This window comes from Amphiprion ocellaris, chromosome 23 (genome assembly GCF_022539595.1).
Source record: "Amphiprion ocellaris isolate individual 3 ecotype Okinawa chromosome 23, ASM2253959v1, whole genome shotgun sequence".
Classification (NCBI taxonomy): Eukaryota; Metazoa; Chordata; class Actinopteri; family Pomacentridae; genus Amphiprion; species Amphiprion ocellaris.
In genome coordinates this window covers 24,076,824-24,089,505 of record NC_072788.1, presented here as the reverse complement: position 1 = coordinate 24,089,505, position 12,682 = coordinate 24,076,824, and the positions used below count along the sequence as shown (strand labels likewise).

The following is a 12,682-nucleotide window of genomic DNA, read 5'->3' as shown; positions in this document are numbered from 1 at the left end:
TCTGTCAGAAGATTCCAGATGATAAGTTAGCATCTTGTAAGATGTTCTGTCTAACTAACAGTCCAGAACCCAAATATATTCAAGTGTTATCCTGGAAAAGAGTCAGAAATGCAGCAAATTCTTACATTTGACTTTTTGCACTAAGTAATCGACTATCAGGTACAAGAACTGTCTAGAAATTGGTTCCGTAATGGATCTATTATTGCGGTTGTGCCATTTGCAGTGCCGACAGGAAGCATTTGTTTGCTGGATTCTTGAGGCACTTTTGGGGAATCGTCCTGTGGAGCTATATATGATGTTTGTGACCAAAGTGGTTGCATTTGTGACCGTTTTTGTGCCATCAGTGAATGATGATCATTAGCTGATCTGGTGCCTTCTGTCACTACAGGCAGCTACTGCACAAGTTAATGTGGTTGAAAATAGTGCTGTTCCTTCCACATTGACTCAGTCTCTCCCTGTCTGATGTGGAATACAGTAAATTTCACTGTTATCTAAAGCCAATTATGTTAAAACCCAGTGAGGAGGGGGCTGGAGGAGAGGTTCAGGTCCGACACCTGATCATAGAAACTGTACAGGTGCAGGAGGAGAGGTCTCCAGAAGAAAAAGAAGCCCACAACATTCAATCTTTTCAATCTTAACGGTCAAATTTTAACTACAATCAGTTAACAAACATGATGGACTGTGGCTTGACATTTAACATGCACTCCGCTAATAGAAAACAACGACCATCACTGAAGTCACTCGGCTTCAATTTGGGTAAATCTCTGCTTTTTTTTCACTGTTTTCCAACACATTTTTGGTCACACACCTGTCAGAGCTGCTAAACTGCAGCCTCAGCCAGCGTCTACTGTAGCACCCAGCATGTGAGGCGTTTAGGGAACGTTGGTAAAATGTAGTATTTACCGAGAAGCAGATGTTTCTAGTTTGTGACAGATGTCAGAAGAGGATTGGTGACAAAATACATGTATTTTAAGATTAAAACATCAAGTCTTGTATCACTGAAAGTCAATGCAACACACATGGTTAAACAAAAACAGCTATTCATCAGCATGTACGGTGGATTAATAGCGTGGCAATGCTGAACCCAAATAAGGAGGTGGAGGAGGAGCAACCAACCAAGGAAGTTGGTAGCACCAGCGCTTCAGTGGAAAAGTTAGTAGAGCTGTTATTGTAAAACATGTAATTTATGTTATAATAACCACAGCAATGGGCCTAAATGTGTTTTACTTTAATGTGCAATAGTTGTACATTGAGTAAATAATGATCAAATTCAGAAAGAATTTTTAAACAATATGTTCAGGAGCAGTTACTTTTCTACACTTTGACACCCCAGATCTAGGCATCACCGGTTGGAATCCTGATATTTCTCAGTAGAGGTTGTTTTTATGATCATTTCAAGTCTTCTAGATCAGGAACAAAATTCTATAAAAATATTAGCTGTTGACATCAAACCAATGACATCGACCAACTGGTTATGAACTGAGTGAATGTTTTGCTATTTTCCTACCAGTAACAGTGACGTTGACGGTGTTGCTTCTCTGCTGTCCTCCCATTTCACACCAGTATTCTCCACTGTCATATTCTGCTGCTGCACCTTCAACTGTGCAGGATCCAGTTGATGTTTCCCAGTTAGCAGCACATGGTCCAGCGTTTCCTTTGATCCTCTTCATCACCCTCCATCCCATCAGTCCGTTCAGTCCTTCACAGCTCACAGTTAAGGTGTCGCCTTCAAAGTGCTGCTGTCTGTCTGGATCAACCTGAGGAAAATCTGTACCTAAAACACAGATTTAGACACTGAAATAAGAGATTCTAGTCAACAAATGACTTGAAATTAAGATATGTTGTTGCACATATGCAGCAGTGAAGGTGATTCTTCTTTTGGTCATGCATTTGGACATGCAGTGAACCACTGTTAGAATGTTTGACTCAGGGAAAAAGTTTGATACTTGAAATTTATTAAACTGCTGTATCTCCAGATTCTGTTTCAGTCCCAAAACCATCCTGACTGATGCATTTTAACACTATATTTGTGTTTCTGCTAAAACTGGACCAACAAGGCATCAAAGTGTAACGACTCACCATGTGTTTGAGAACAACTGAACGTAACCAGCAGCAGCAACAACAGGCTCCTCACTGGAGAGATGAAGAAAAAAGTGCATTCAAGAAACTTAACATCAATATTCCTTTGAATTTAAAAGCAATTTCATTTCTTTCAAGTGTCCTTCCACTGATAAATCTGACTCCATATCTCTTTACAGAAGTACTCACACAGAGCTGTGACCTCCATGCTGTGTTGCTGCTGCTGACTGTCTGAGCATCAGGCTGAATTTAGGAGGTAATGCTCATAAACTCCTCCTCTTCCTGTGCTTCTTCTGAGGCGACATGAAACATGTGGACAGTAAATAACACGTATGACGTGCAGCTACACTGAAAATGTCACATTTACAGCTTTACTACCCACAAAGCAGGATATTTTCAGGCCTGTGGTGTAAAAATTTTGAAGAGAAACATAAAAATGGATGATAATAGTAAGTACTTTGGCGTACTTTTATTAAGCATATAAAAAGACAAATAAGTGTATCATCCTCTATCAGTCCCACTCTGCCCTCTGCAGTAAATCACATCACACTACAGGCATAAGTGGGTGATTACATTTTCTGCATTAAGCCCTTACAAATGCAGAAGCAGAATATTTATAGTTCATATAAAGAATCAAACAGATATGCAAAGTTAAGCATCATGCAGTATTGTGTAGTATATGAAAAAAGACACACATTAAGCTTGATTGTCATTGCAGACATTTTTTTCTAGATTTTAATCACACAGCAATTGTTCCCCTTTGAGATGACTTTTTTTTTACTTGAATTCCCCTTGGGATTAATAAAGTATCTATCTATCTATCTATCTATCTATCTATCTATCTATCTATCTATCTATCTATCTATCTATCTATCTATCTATCTGTCTGTCTGTCTGTCTGTCTGTCTGTCTGTCTGTCTGTCTGTCTGTCTGTCTGTCTGTCTGTCTGTCTGTCTGTCTGTCTGTCTGTCTGTCTGTCTGTCTGTCTGTCTATCTATCTATCTTCAGAAGAAGCACAGGAAGAGGAGGAGTTTATGAGCATTACCTCCTAAATTCAGCCTGATGCTCAGACAGTCAGCAGCAGCAACACAGCATGGAGGTCACAGCTCTGTGTGAGTACTTCTGTAAAGAGATATGGAGTCAGATTTATCAGTGGAAGGACACTTGAAAGAAATGAAATTGCTTTTAAATTCAAAGGAATATTGATGTTAAGTTTCTTGAATGCACTTTTTTCTTCATCTCTCCAGTGAGGAGCCTGTTGTTGCTGCTGCTGGTTACGTTCAGTTGTTCTCAAACACATGGTGAGTCGTTACACTTTGATGCCTTGTTGGTCCAGTTTTAGCAGAAACACAAATATAGTGTTAAAATGCATCAGTCAGGATGGTTTTGGGACTGAAACAGAATCTGGAGATACAGCAGTTTAATAAATTTCAAGTATCAAACTTTTTCCCTGAGTCAAACATTCTAACAGTGGTTCACTGCATGTCCAAATGCATGACCAAAAGAAGAATCACCTTCACTGCTGCATATGTGCAACAACATATCTTAATTTCAAGTCATTTGTTGACTAGAATCTCTTATTTCAGTGTCTAAATCTGTGTTTTAGGTACAGATTTTCCTCAGGTTGATCCAGACAGACAGCAGCACTTTGAAGGCGACACCTTAACTGTGAGCTGTGAAGGACTGAACGGACTGATGGGATGGAGGGTGATGAAGAGGATCAAAGGAAACGCTGGACCATGTGCTGCTAACTGGGAAACATCAACTGGATCCTGCACAGTTGAAGGTGCAGCAGCAGAATATGACAGTGGAGAATACTGGTGTGAAATGGGAGGACAGCAGAGAAGCAACACCGTCAACGTCACTGTTACTGGTAGGAAAATAGCAAAACATTCACTCAGTTCATAACCAGTTGGTCGATGTCATTGGCTTGATGTCAACAGTTGCACATAATAAACCTGATAAAACTGGTTTCCAACCTGTGGACAGGCTATGATAGTAGAACTTTTGTTCCTGATCAAAAAGCAAGCAAATGCTCATGAACACAACCTACACTGAGAAACAAAGGTTTTAACCAAAATGTAATGCAGTAGAAAAACTGTTTTTTTACCTCCACAAGACAATTCCCTAAAGGTTTGTCAAAGATCCATCAAACAAATGGATCTTTCAAGAAACATGAATGGCACTACAGCAAAAACAAAAAAAAAAAATGTCCTTGATAACATATTTAATATATTTAGGTTCTGGACTGTCAGACAGAACAATATTTTACAAGATTCCAACTAAAGATTTGGAATCTTCTGACAGGCATTACTCTGTTTTCTGATGTTTTAGGGACCAAACAATCAATCAATAATAAAAAATAAGAGTTAGGTGCAGCACTTTTAGTTCTTTAAAAACACACAAAGTATGTGAAGAGGCTCTTGAACTGGTGATGGAGCTTTTAGGACCCAGAGAGAACCATTTAGGAACTATTCTGTGTCTGAGAGTCTACATTACAGTATGCAGTCAAGTCCATGTTGGCATCAAGCCTGAAGGTCCATCCATCCATTATCTATGCAACGCTTAATCCTAATTAGGGTCACAAGGTGTCTGGAGTCTCTCCCAGCTGATTTAGGGTGAAGGCAGGGAACACCTGGACAGGTAACAGTCTGTCACAGGGCTACACATAGAGACAAACAATCACACTCACATTCACATCTACTGACAATTTAGAATCACCAGTTAACCTCAGCATGTCTTTGGACTGTGGGAGGAAGGCGGAGTATCCGGAGAAAACCCAGCAGGGAGAACATGGCAACTCCATGAAATATTCTGGATCGGGACGTAAACTGGGGATTTTCTAGCAGCGAAGCGACAGTGCTAACCACCAAACCACCGTGCAGCCCTCTGATGGTTCAACTGAGGCCATATTGAACCTGCAGTGTGCAATACTCATGAGATGATAATAGTACCATATAAGTTAATTAAAAAAGTATTTCTTGGCACAAACTACTTGTGAAATCCTGTTGTTCAGGTGGTTCTGTGGTCCTGGAGAGTCCAGTCCATCCTGTGATGCAGGGAGATAACGTGACTCTGAGCTGTATGACGAAGCAGATGTCCTCCAGCTTCATCACTGAGTTCTACAAAGATGGTTTCTCCATCGGAAGGAGCTTGACAGGAATCATTTCGAGTCAGAACCTTTCCAGATTTGGTGATGGATTCTACAAGTGCAGCATCTCTGATGTCGGAGAATCACCAGAGAGCTGGTTGTCTGTCAGAGGTGAGAGATAGAAGTGTTTTCAAATTAGTCAGTTCCTCCAAATTGTCCTCCTCAGAATCAACAGTTTTTTAACTACACTACACAACAACTTCAGTCTATTTAATGAAGCCATGGAAAGATTTTCCTTCATACAAAGAATATTGAGTTACAGATCCTTAAAGAACATCATGGTGGGTGGAAATATCACATTTTCTATCATTTCTGAGCCTCATAACTTCACCAGTACAGCAGATAGAAACATGACATTTTCAGGATGAAAAACACATTTGAGTTCTGGTCAAAACTGAAACCTATTCAGTTTTACATCCACTCCAGGTGTCGCAGTCTAAAGACCAAATCTGGTTTTTGTTTAGTATTCCCAATTTTGGACATCAATAATATCGGATATGTCATAGTTTCAACAGGAGAATGCTTATATTGAAGACAGATAAGCACACTTATGATCTGGCAAGATGTGAATGTGTGAATCAAGATACATTAATTCATAATGATCGTCTGAAAGGCAATTTATCATCCCTGCAGTCTTTATCTGAGACTCTGTCTTGTATGTGATTAATAATTGCATAAAAATCGATTTTAACTGTGTGAATTCATATTTGATTAGTTATTCCTGTGGTTCTGGAGAGTCCTGACCTTCCCGTGATGGAGGGGGAAGCTGTAACGCTGCACTGCAAGAACAAGGTGACCGCCAACGTCACTGCCGACTTCTATAAAGATGGACACTTCATCGGAAGCAGCTCTACAGGGAACATGAGCATCCACAGTGTTTCCAAATCACACCAAGGACAATACAAGTGTATCATTCTTGGAGTTGGAGAATCCCAAGAGAGGTGGCTCTCTGTCAGAGGTGAAGAACTTTTTAAAATTAATTTCCTAAAACCTATCACATTCAAGACACATACAGAATTTTGGTATGGACCCTGATGGACCGTAATGTGATTCATCATATGTCATGAGGATAATTTGATTATTAAAATTTATTTCAATCACTTCTGACAGAAAATACTCCAAAAGAAGCTCCAGTTCTCATCTATTTGCTCATAAAGACGGTTTGTACCAGTTTATCTGCGATGCTGCTGCTGTTGCTGTTGGGAAAATATCACCATTGGAAACATGGAGGTAAAAAAATTATTTTCCAAAATTTGACAAAATACACTTCAAGTAGAGTCTGACGCCAACAGAATATGATGCTTTATCACTTTTGTAGCAAAGATGAGGTCAAACTGCTGATTTGTTCACTGCACTAACTGAAAAGGTTCATGTCATCAGCATAATGTGACAGATTTTCATGTTTTGTTTAATTTGACAAAATGAATGAAAGTAAATGGGGAAAAAAGGAGGACCAAGTATTGAGCCATGGAGAAACTCCACATGTCAAAAAACAGCAGAAATCTGGAAAAAAGTGCATGACTGAACAAGTGGGGATTCTTATTAGTAGCTGTGCAGTCAGTGAATGTGAATATGCCTTAATTCCATTTATTTCCATTTATTCTTCAACAAAATCAAACAGTAATCAAACATCTAGGAAACCGAACAATGTTACCATGTGTTAGACATTTCTGCTTCAATTCCCACAGATGACTAATCTGGATGGACGTCACATCCAAATAAATCCAACAACGAAGGAAGAAATCATGTCTAAGTTGCATCTTACACAGCATGAACTGTCTTTACTATTTTCTAAGCTGCATTTGTTTGCTTTAACATGATATTTTTAAATGTTCCTGCAAATTTCTGGAGAAACAGTTTGTGATTTTATTTTACTGTTAGACATTGAAGACATCTTTAGTTTCTGCTGCTGTCTTTTTAAAGATGTTCTTGGCTGATTTCATTGCTGAAAGCTTTAAATGAATTTTTTATTATAAGTTATAAGTTATACTTCACTTTTGATGAAATATCACAATCTGGAGCTGAGATTTGGTTAAGTGTTATGATCGAACCAAGTGTCACACAAGTTGTTAAAGGTTCAAAATCCACTAATTTGCAGTTTGTGACTGATAAATGGTCATTCAAGATGCCTTTCAAGAATATTTCCAGTTCATCAAAATTTTGTTTCTTTGTCTCAAACAGAATTTTACATTTTCACTTTCTGATTCTCTACTCTAATAAAGTAAATTAAGCTTCTATGTTTGTCTTTTGTCTAATCACCACATCATCACAGTGGAGTAGTTTGAGCGTCCCTGTAATCCTGGGAGCTGTGTTGTCAGGGGCAATACCTCCTGGGTGGGTCAATCTAAAATCCTGCACCTCTATGGAAACAAAACAACCAAGAAGACGGAGACACAACTCAGAAATGTCTTCAGTAAAGTATAACAAAGTGTTAAAAACATCAATCATGAAAAAATTGAAAACTGAAGTGGAAGTTCCTTTGATTACTTATTTTACAAAGATTAAAACAAACTGCAATCAAGGAAAACTCAGGACTCCACAAATTTGAAATTGTTGCTGTGTCTCTCCTCCACAACACAACACAGAATGTCTGAATACAGATTATATTTTTTGATTATTTCTCACTTTTGCTCTCTGTTGCCCCCTTCCAGTCACATTTTGTCTTTTGTATATTTGTTGTGTACATTAAATATATTGTCTTTCAGGTTCTCCTGTCTTTGGTCTCAAATACAATTTTTGTCAAACCAGCCTCTTATTTTCTTTTAAAATGCCCTCTATTGTTTTTCTTGTGTCTCTTTGGAGACCTTGTACAGAAAACGGTTGTAAAAGCATTGTTTGTTTGAATGATGCTCCTCTTTGACAGACTTGTGTCAGAATGTGAACCATGCAGGCTCCTAATCTAAAGAAACAAAAGGCTCGAGGAGGGACTTCGACCCAAATAACAAAGACTGAGGAGCAGATATTAAAAACGGGTCTTGCTCTACATGACACAGCTTCAACAGAAGTTTATTTTTGCATCGACATTATCCGACAGTCACCGAGGAAGAGGACGGTCTAACCTACATTTTACTTCGACTTTATCTCAGTCTGATGTTCAGTCAGTCATCATGGAGGCCACAGCGCTCTGCATCCGACTGTGTGAGTACGGATGTCTTCTTTAATTTAAATTTAGTTTAAATATTCGAGAGCGGAGTATGACAGTCTTCTCTTTTTTCTTCTCTCCAGTGAGGAATGTGTTGCTGGTTGCACAATTTCACCTTCATTGTGCCCAAGATGTATGTAAGTAGCACTTTCTACACTGATTCAGTAATCGCTAAAAGTCTGAATGTTCATACTCTGTCCCTCCAGTTATTTTTATTCATGTCTATGTGTCTAAATTGCAGTCTTTGCTCAGATCGTTCCAAGCAGACTGCAGCTCTTTGAACACAGCTCCCTCTATATTAACTGTAAGGGATTCAACATCTCCACTGGATGGACTGTCCTGAGCAAGACAAAGGGAAAAGTCAGCACATGTATCTCCGGCTGGTCGTTCATCTGCACCATCAAACCGGCGTTGCTAAGCGACAGTGGAGAATACTGGTGTGAAGGTGGAGGAGAGAGAAGCAATGCTGTCAATATCACCATCACAGGTAAAAACTATGTCCACTGAAGGGACAAGTGAGCTCAAAAACACGTAAAAATATAGCTGTCAACAAAAGTTTAGATCCACTTGTACAAGATCATTGTCGTCTTGAGTTTCCAATGACTCCTATAACTCTGAACTTGGTTATTCTTATAGATCTATTAAATGCTTTCTGGAAAAATGACAAAATCTGTTAAGTCAAAAATGAACAGACAGAAATACAATTTGGTTAAATTTGTCCATTTCCACTTCAGTTGGTTCTTCTGGTTTCCATCTACAGTCTTCTTGTTTATCTTTGAGTCCTTTGGACAAAATTGGTACAGTTCAACCAAATTTGTTGTCTTTCAGACTCACACTTGTTTCTTCATTAGTCCACAATTTCTTGATGGGTTTAAGTCAGGACTTTGGGGAGACCAGTTTAGAACCTTCATTTCAGCCTGATGGAACCATTTCTTTACCACGTCTGATGTGTGTTTGGGCTCATTGTCTTGTTGAAACATCCAACTGTGTCCAAGATCAACCTTCTGATGATGGTTTTAGGTTTTTCTGAAGAACGTGGAGGTAATCCTCCTTCTTCATTATTCCATTTACTTTGTGTAAAGCTCCAGTTCCACAGAGCATGATACTGCCACCTCCATGCTTGATGGTAGGTTTGGTGTTCTGGGGGTTAAAAAAGACCCACCTAAGACAGTCTGAAACCTGTCCTGAAAATGTTCAGAGCCAGTCAGAATACAGTCCGAAACCAGTCCTAAAATAATTAAAAATCCAGTACAAAATCAGGACCAAAACCAAATCTAAACTACTCCTAAAAAAAAATCCAAGACCTGTCCAAGACAGTCTGGAACCAGTACTCAGCCAGGACCAGATCCAGAGTAAAATAAACCCTAAACCAACTTTAAATCACATCCAAAACCAAGGGAACCAAGACTGAAACCAAACATAAACCAGTCCCAAGAAAGTCTAAAAGCAGCCCAACATCCAGTCTGAGACCATTCCAGAAGAACTTTTAGAAAGCCCCAGAGCATGATGCTGCCACCACCATGCAGGATGGTAGGTTTGGTGTTCTTGCCAGGTTTAACATCAAGGTGTGTAAGTTTACTGTCTCTTTGTAAAACCTGTTTGAATAGTATGTTTAAACATTTGCTATAATGGTTATAAAGCACGACTTACATTAAAACGGCACTGATGATTTTTTTCTTTCAAAGATGGAGCTGTGATCCTGGAGAGTCCAGTTCTTCCTGTGATGGAGGGAGGGAATGTGACTCTGCGTTGTCGGACTAAAATGACTTCTTCAGCCCACATAGCTGATTTCTTTAAAGATGGTCGACACATCGGCACCAGCACCACAGCAGAGATGACCATTGGCAGAGTTTCCATGTCTGATGAAGGACTCTACAGCTGCAGCATCTCAGAATTTGGAGAATCGCCACAGAGCTGGTTGACTGTCAGAGGTGAGACATCAAGACGGGTTATTTTAACAATAGCAGAAGTAAAATTGAAGGAGTTTATCAGATTATTGTCTTTTAAACTATCAAGTCTTCAAAGCAAAACAACAATCAGCATTTGAGAAATGTAATTCAGCTCTGCAAAACCACTACTATCCTAAACTGCTCGAGGTGTAAATCCACACTAATAAACATTAATTTTCATATTAGATTTTAATTGTACTCAGGGAACACTTTCAAATCTCTAAATAGGGCTTTGAATAAAAAAAATTGACAACTGAACACAAATCTCTGAGCTCTTTTTTGATTTTGTGCACAGTTTTTACTCACACAACATCTTCGGCAACTTAAAAAGCATTAAATCGAGTATAAATCAAGCATAACTTTGTGTCAATCAGCATGTATCTCATTTTCCCAGATTTTTTTTTCATTTTTGCTATTTTAGAAGAAAGAAATCACAATTATGAATGTCATTATTAATACTATTACAACATGGTGTTGAAATATTTTCATTTGCATATTTTCACTAAAACATTTCTTCACTGTAAATACATTTTTCTTATTAATAAGTGAAATCTTACTTACATTAAGATATATGATCTGTTAATTATTCCTGATCTTTTATTTATTATTCATAGTAACTGTGAAGTACAGATTTTGTAGTTTTGGAAAAAAACAAAACAAAACACGTGTCATCAGTATAAAAACATACATTTGCATATGTAAACAATCAGCAGATGATAATAATAGTTATATAGTACAACAGTCATTTATGTATAATCTGCTGATTATCTATAATATATAATTTGTATAAATTAGAAACAACATCTGTAAAACACTCTCTTGTTTAACCCCAGATTTCGGTTAAAGTGACTTTGCTTATTTTCTTTATGGCAGTTCTGGCAACAACTATTTCCATCTAAGGATAAAACAACCACATAGAAGCTGAACAACATCCACATTCTGGACAGAGAAGACACATGGTTTGAGATATGAGTTAAAGGAACCATCTATGTTAAACTGAGGAGGGATCTATGACCAGAAAGTTTCTTGCAACATTTTCATCTTGGTTCATTAATGGACCAGTAGATGTGATTTAGAGGTGATGATATATAATGTTCTGCCTCTTGGATGGGAGGTGAAACATCTTTAAGAACCAACAAGAGAAGTCCAGTTGTCTTCTACTGAAACTCTTTAGATCCTTGTCCCCTTGGTGTTACATCTATACATATAATCTTTTTTCTTTCTTGCAGCACTTTACAGAGCGACTCCCCAGTCTTCAGACCAGTCCTGCCAGATCTACCGGATCTTACGGACAGTTTTCATCGTAGTGATGTTGGTTCTGCTGCTGGTGGGACTCCTTCACTGGGGGAAACTTAGACTGAAATAGAAGTCGTCTTTAGCATTCTTCCAAATAGTGAGATTTTAGCAGATAGCATCTAGCTGTATGTTGGTTAGTAATATCCTTCTACCCATCTGGCAGAGAACGTTCCTACAAGATCTGACAACCTTACCTATAAGTTCTGATATTCTTTTAAAGAAAATATTTTAATTTAAAGATTCAAATAGCATTTTAAGACTATTTTAATTTCCAGTATTGTTCCGGTAAAGTTAAAATAATGTTTTAATGTCAACATTCAGAGGATGCTGTCAGGAATGCTGATGATATTCTATGATGACAAAGAAAGTTCTCCAACCAAAATTCAGAAAATGTTTTCTAGATGTTATCAAGACCTCAGGTTACTTTAATAAGACGTTAACAAAGGTGGAACATTCTGCCTGCAATGTTCTCAGGATGTTTTGAGGATGTGGTTGAGGGAAACATTTTACAAAACTTTCCCACCATGTTACAACAACAAAAGGAAGAACGTCGTCAGTGAAACAGAGATTCATGACTTGTACTATATATCTTCTGTATATCTAACTATATCTTGTTCAGGGTTTTTAATATTATAGATACTGGTATAAAATGTAAGCTTCATAGAAACAAATCACACAAGAACATAAAGAGAAAACATTAAAGAGATCTTCAGAAAGAGTCATGTCACTGGTCAAAACTATTTAAGCCTAATTTTCTTTCAGCATTATTCTTTAAATAGAGCTTATATTAATTTGCACATTTCTGCAGGGCTTTAAATTTCTGTATATTGTGATTTTTTTCATGATTGTAAAAAGCTGAGCTGTAGACTCTATGTTTGCTTTGCATTATGTCAACATTTTTAAAAAATAAGAATTCATTTTGTGATAGATTTTTCAATAGGGCTTTAAATGAATGTAATTTACTGTATTAAAAATTAATGAAGATTCTCAGAAGTTCAATAAAGACATTGACATTTATATTTATACTTTTAAATAACTTCAGTAATTCTTCATATGTCTGCAATT

At 37.8% G+C, this 12,682-nt stretch overlaps 1 protein-coding gene across 1 annotated transcript; it reads left to right on the top strand.

The window, feature by feature from the left end:
* Positions 1-3,186: 3,186 nt before the first annotated feature.
* On the top strand, positions 3,187-11,687 carry LOC118471780 (high affinity immunoglobulin gamma Fc receptor I-like). Its single transcript, XM_055008036.1, has 7 exons — positions 3,187-3,380; positions 3,686-3,952; positions 5,096-5,341; positions 5,946-6,188; positions 8,614-8,859; positions 10,058-10,303; positions 11,551-11,687. The coding sequence occupies exons 2-7, from the start codon at positions 3,775-3,777 to the stop codon at positions 11,685-11,687; spliced, it is 1,296 nt and encodes a 431-aa protein (XP_054864011.1). The 5' UTR covers positions 3,187-3,380; positions 3,686-3,774.
* The last annotated feature ends 995 nt before the right edge of the window (positions 11,688-12,682 follow it).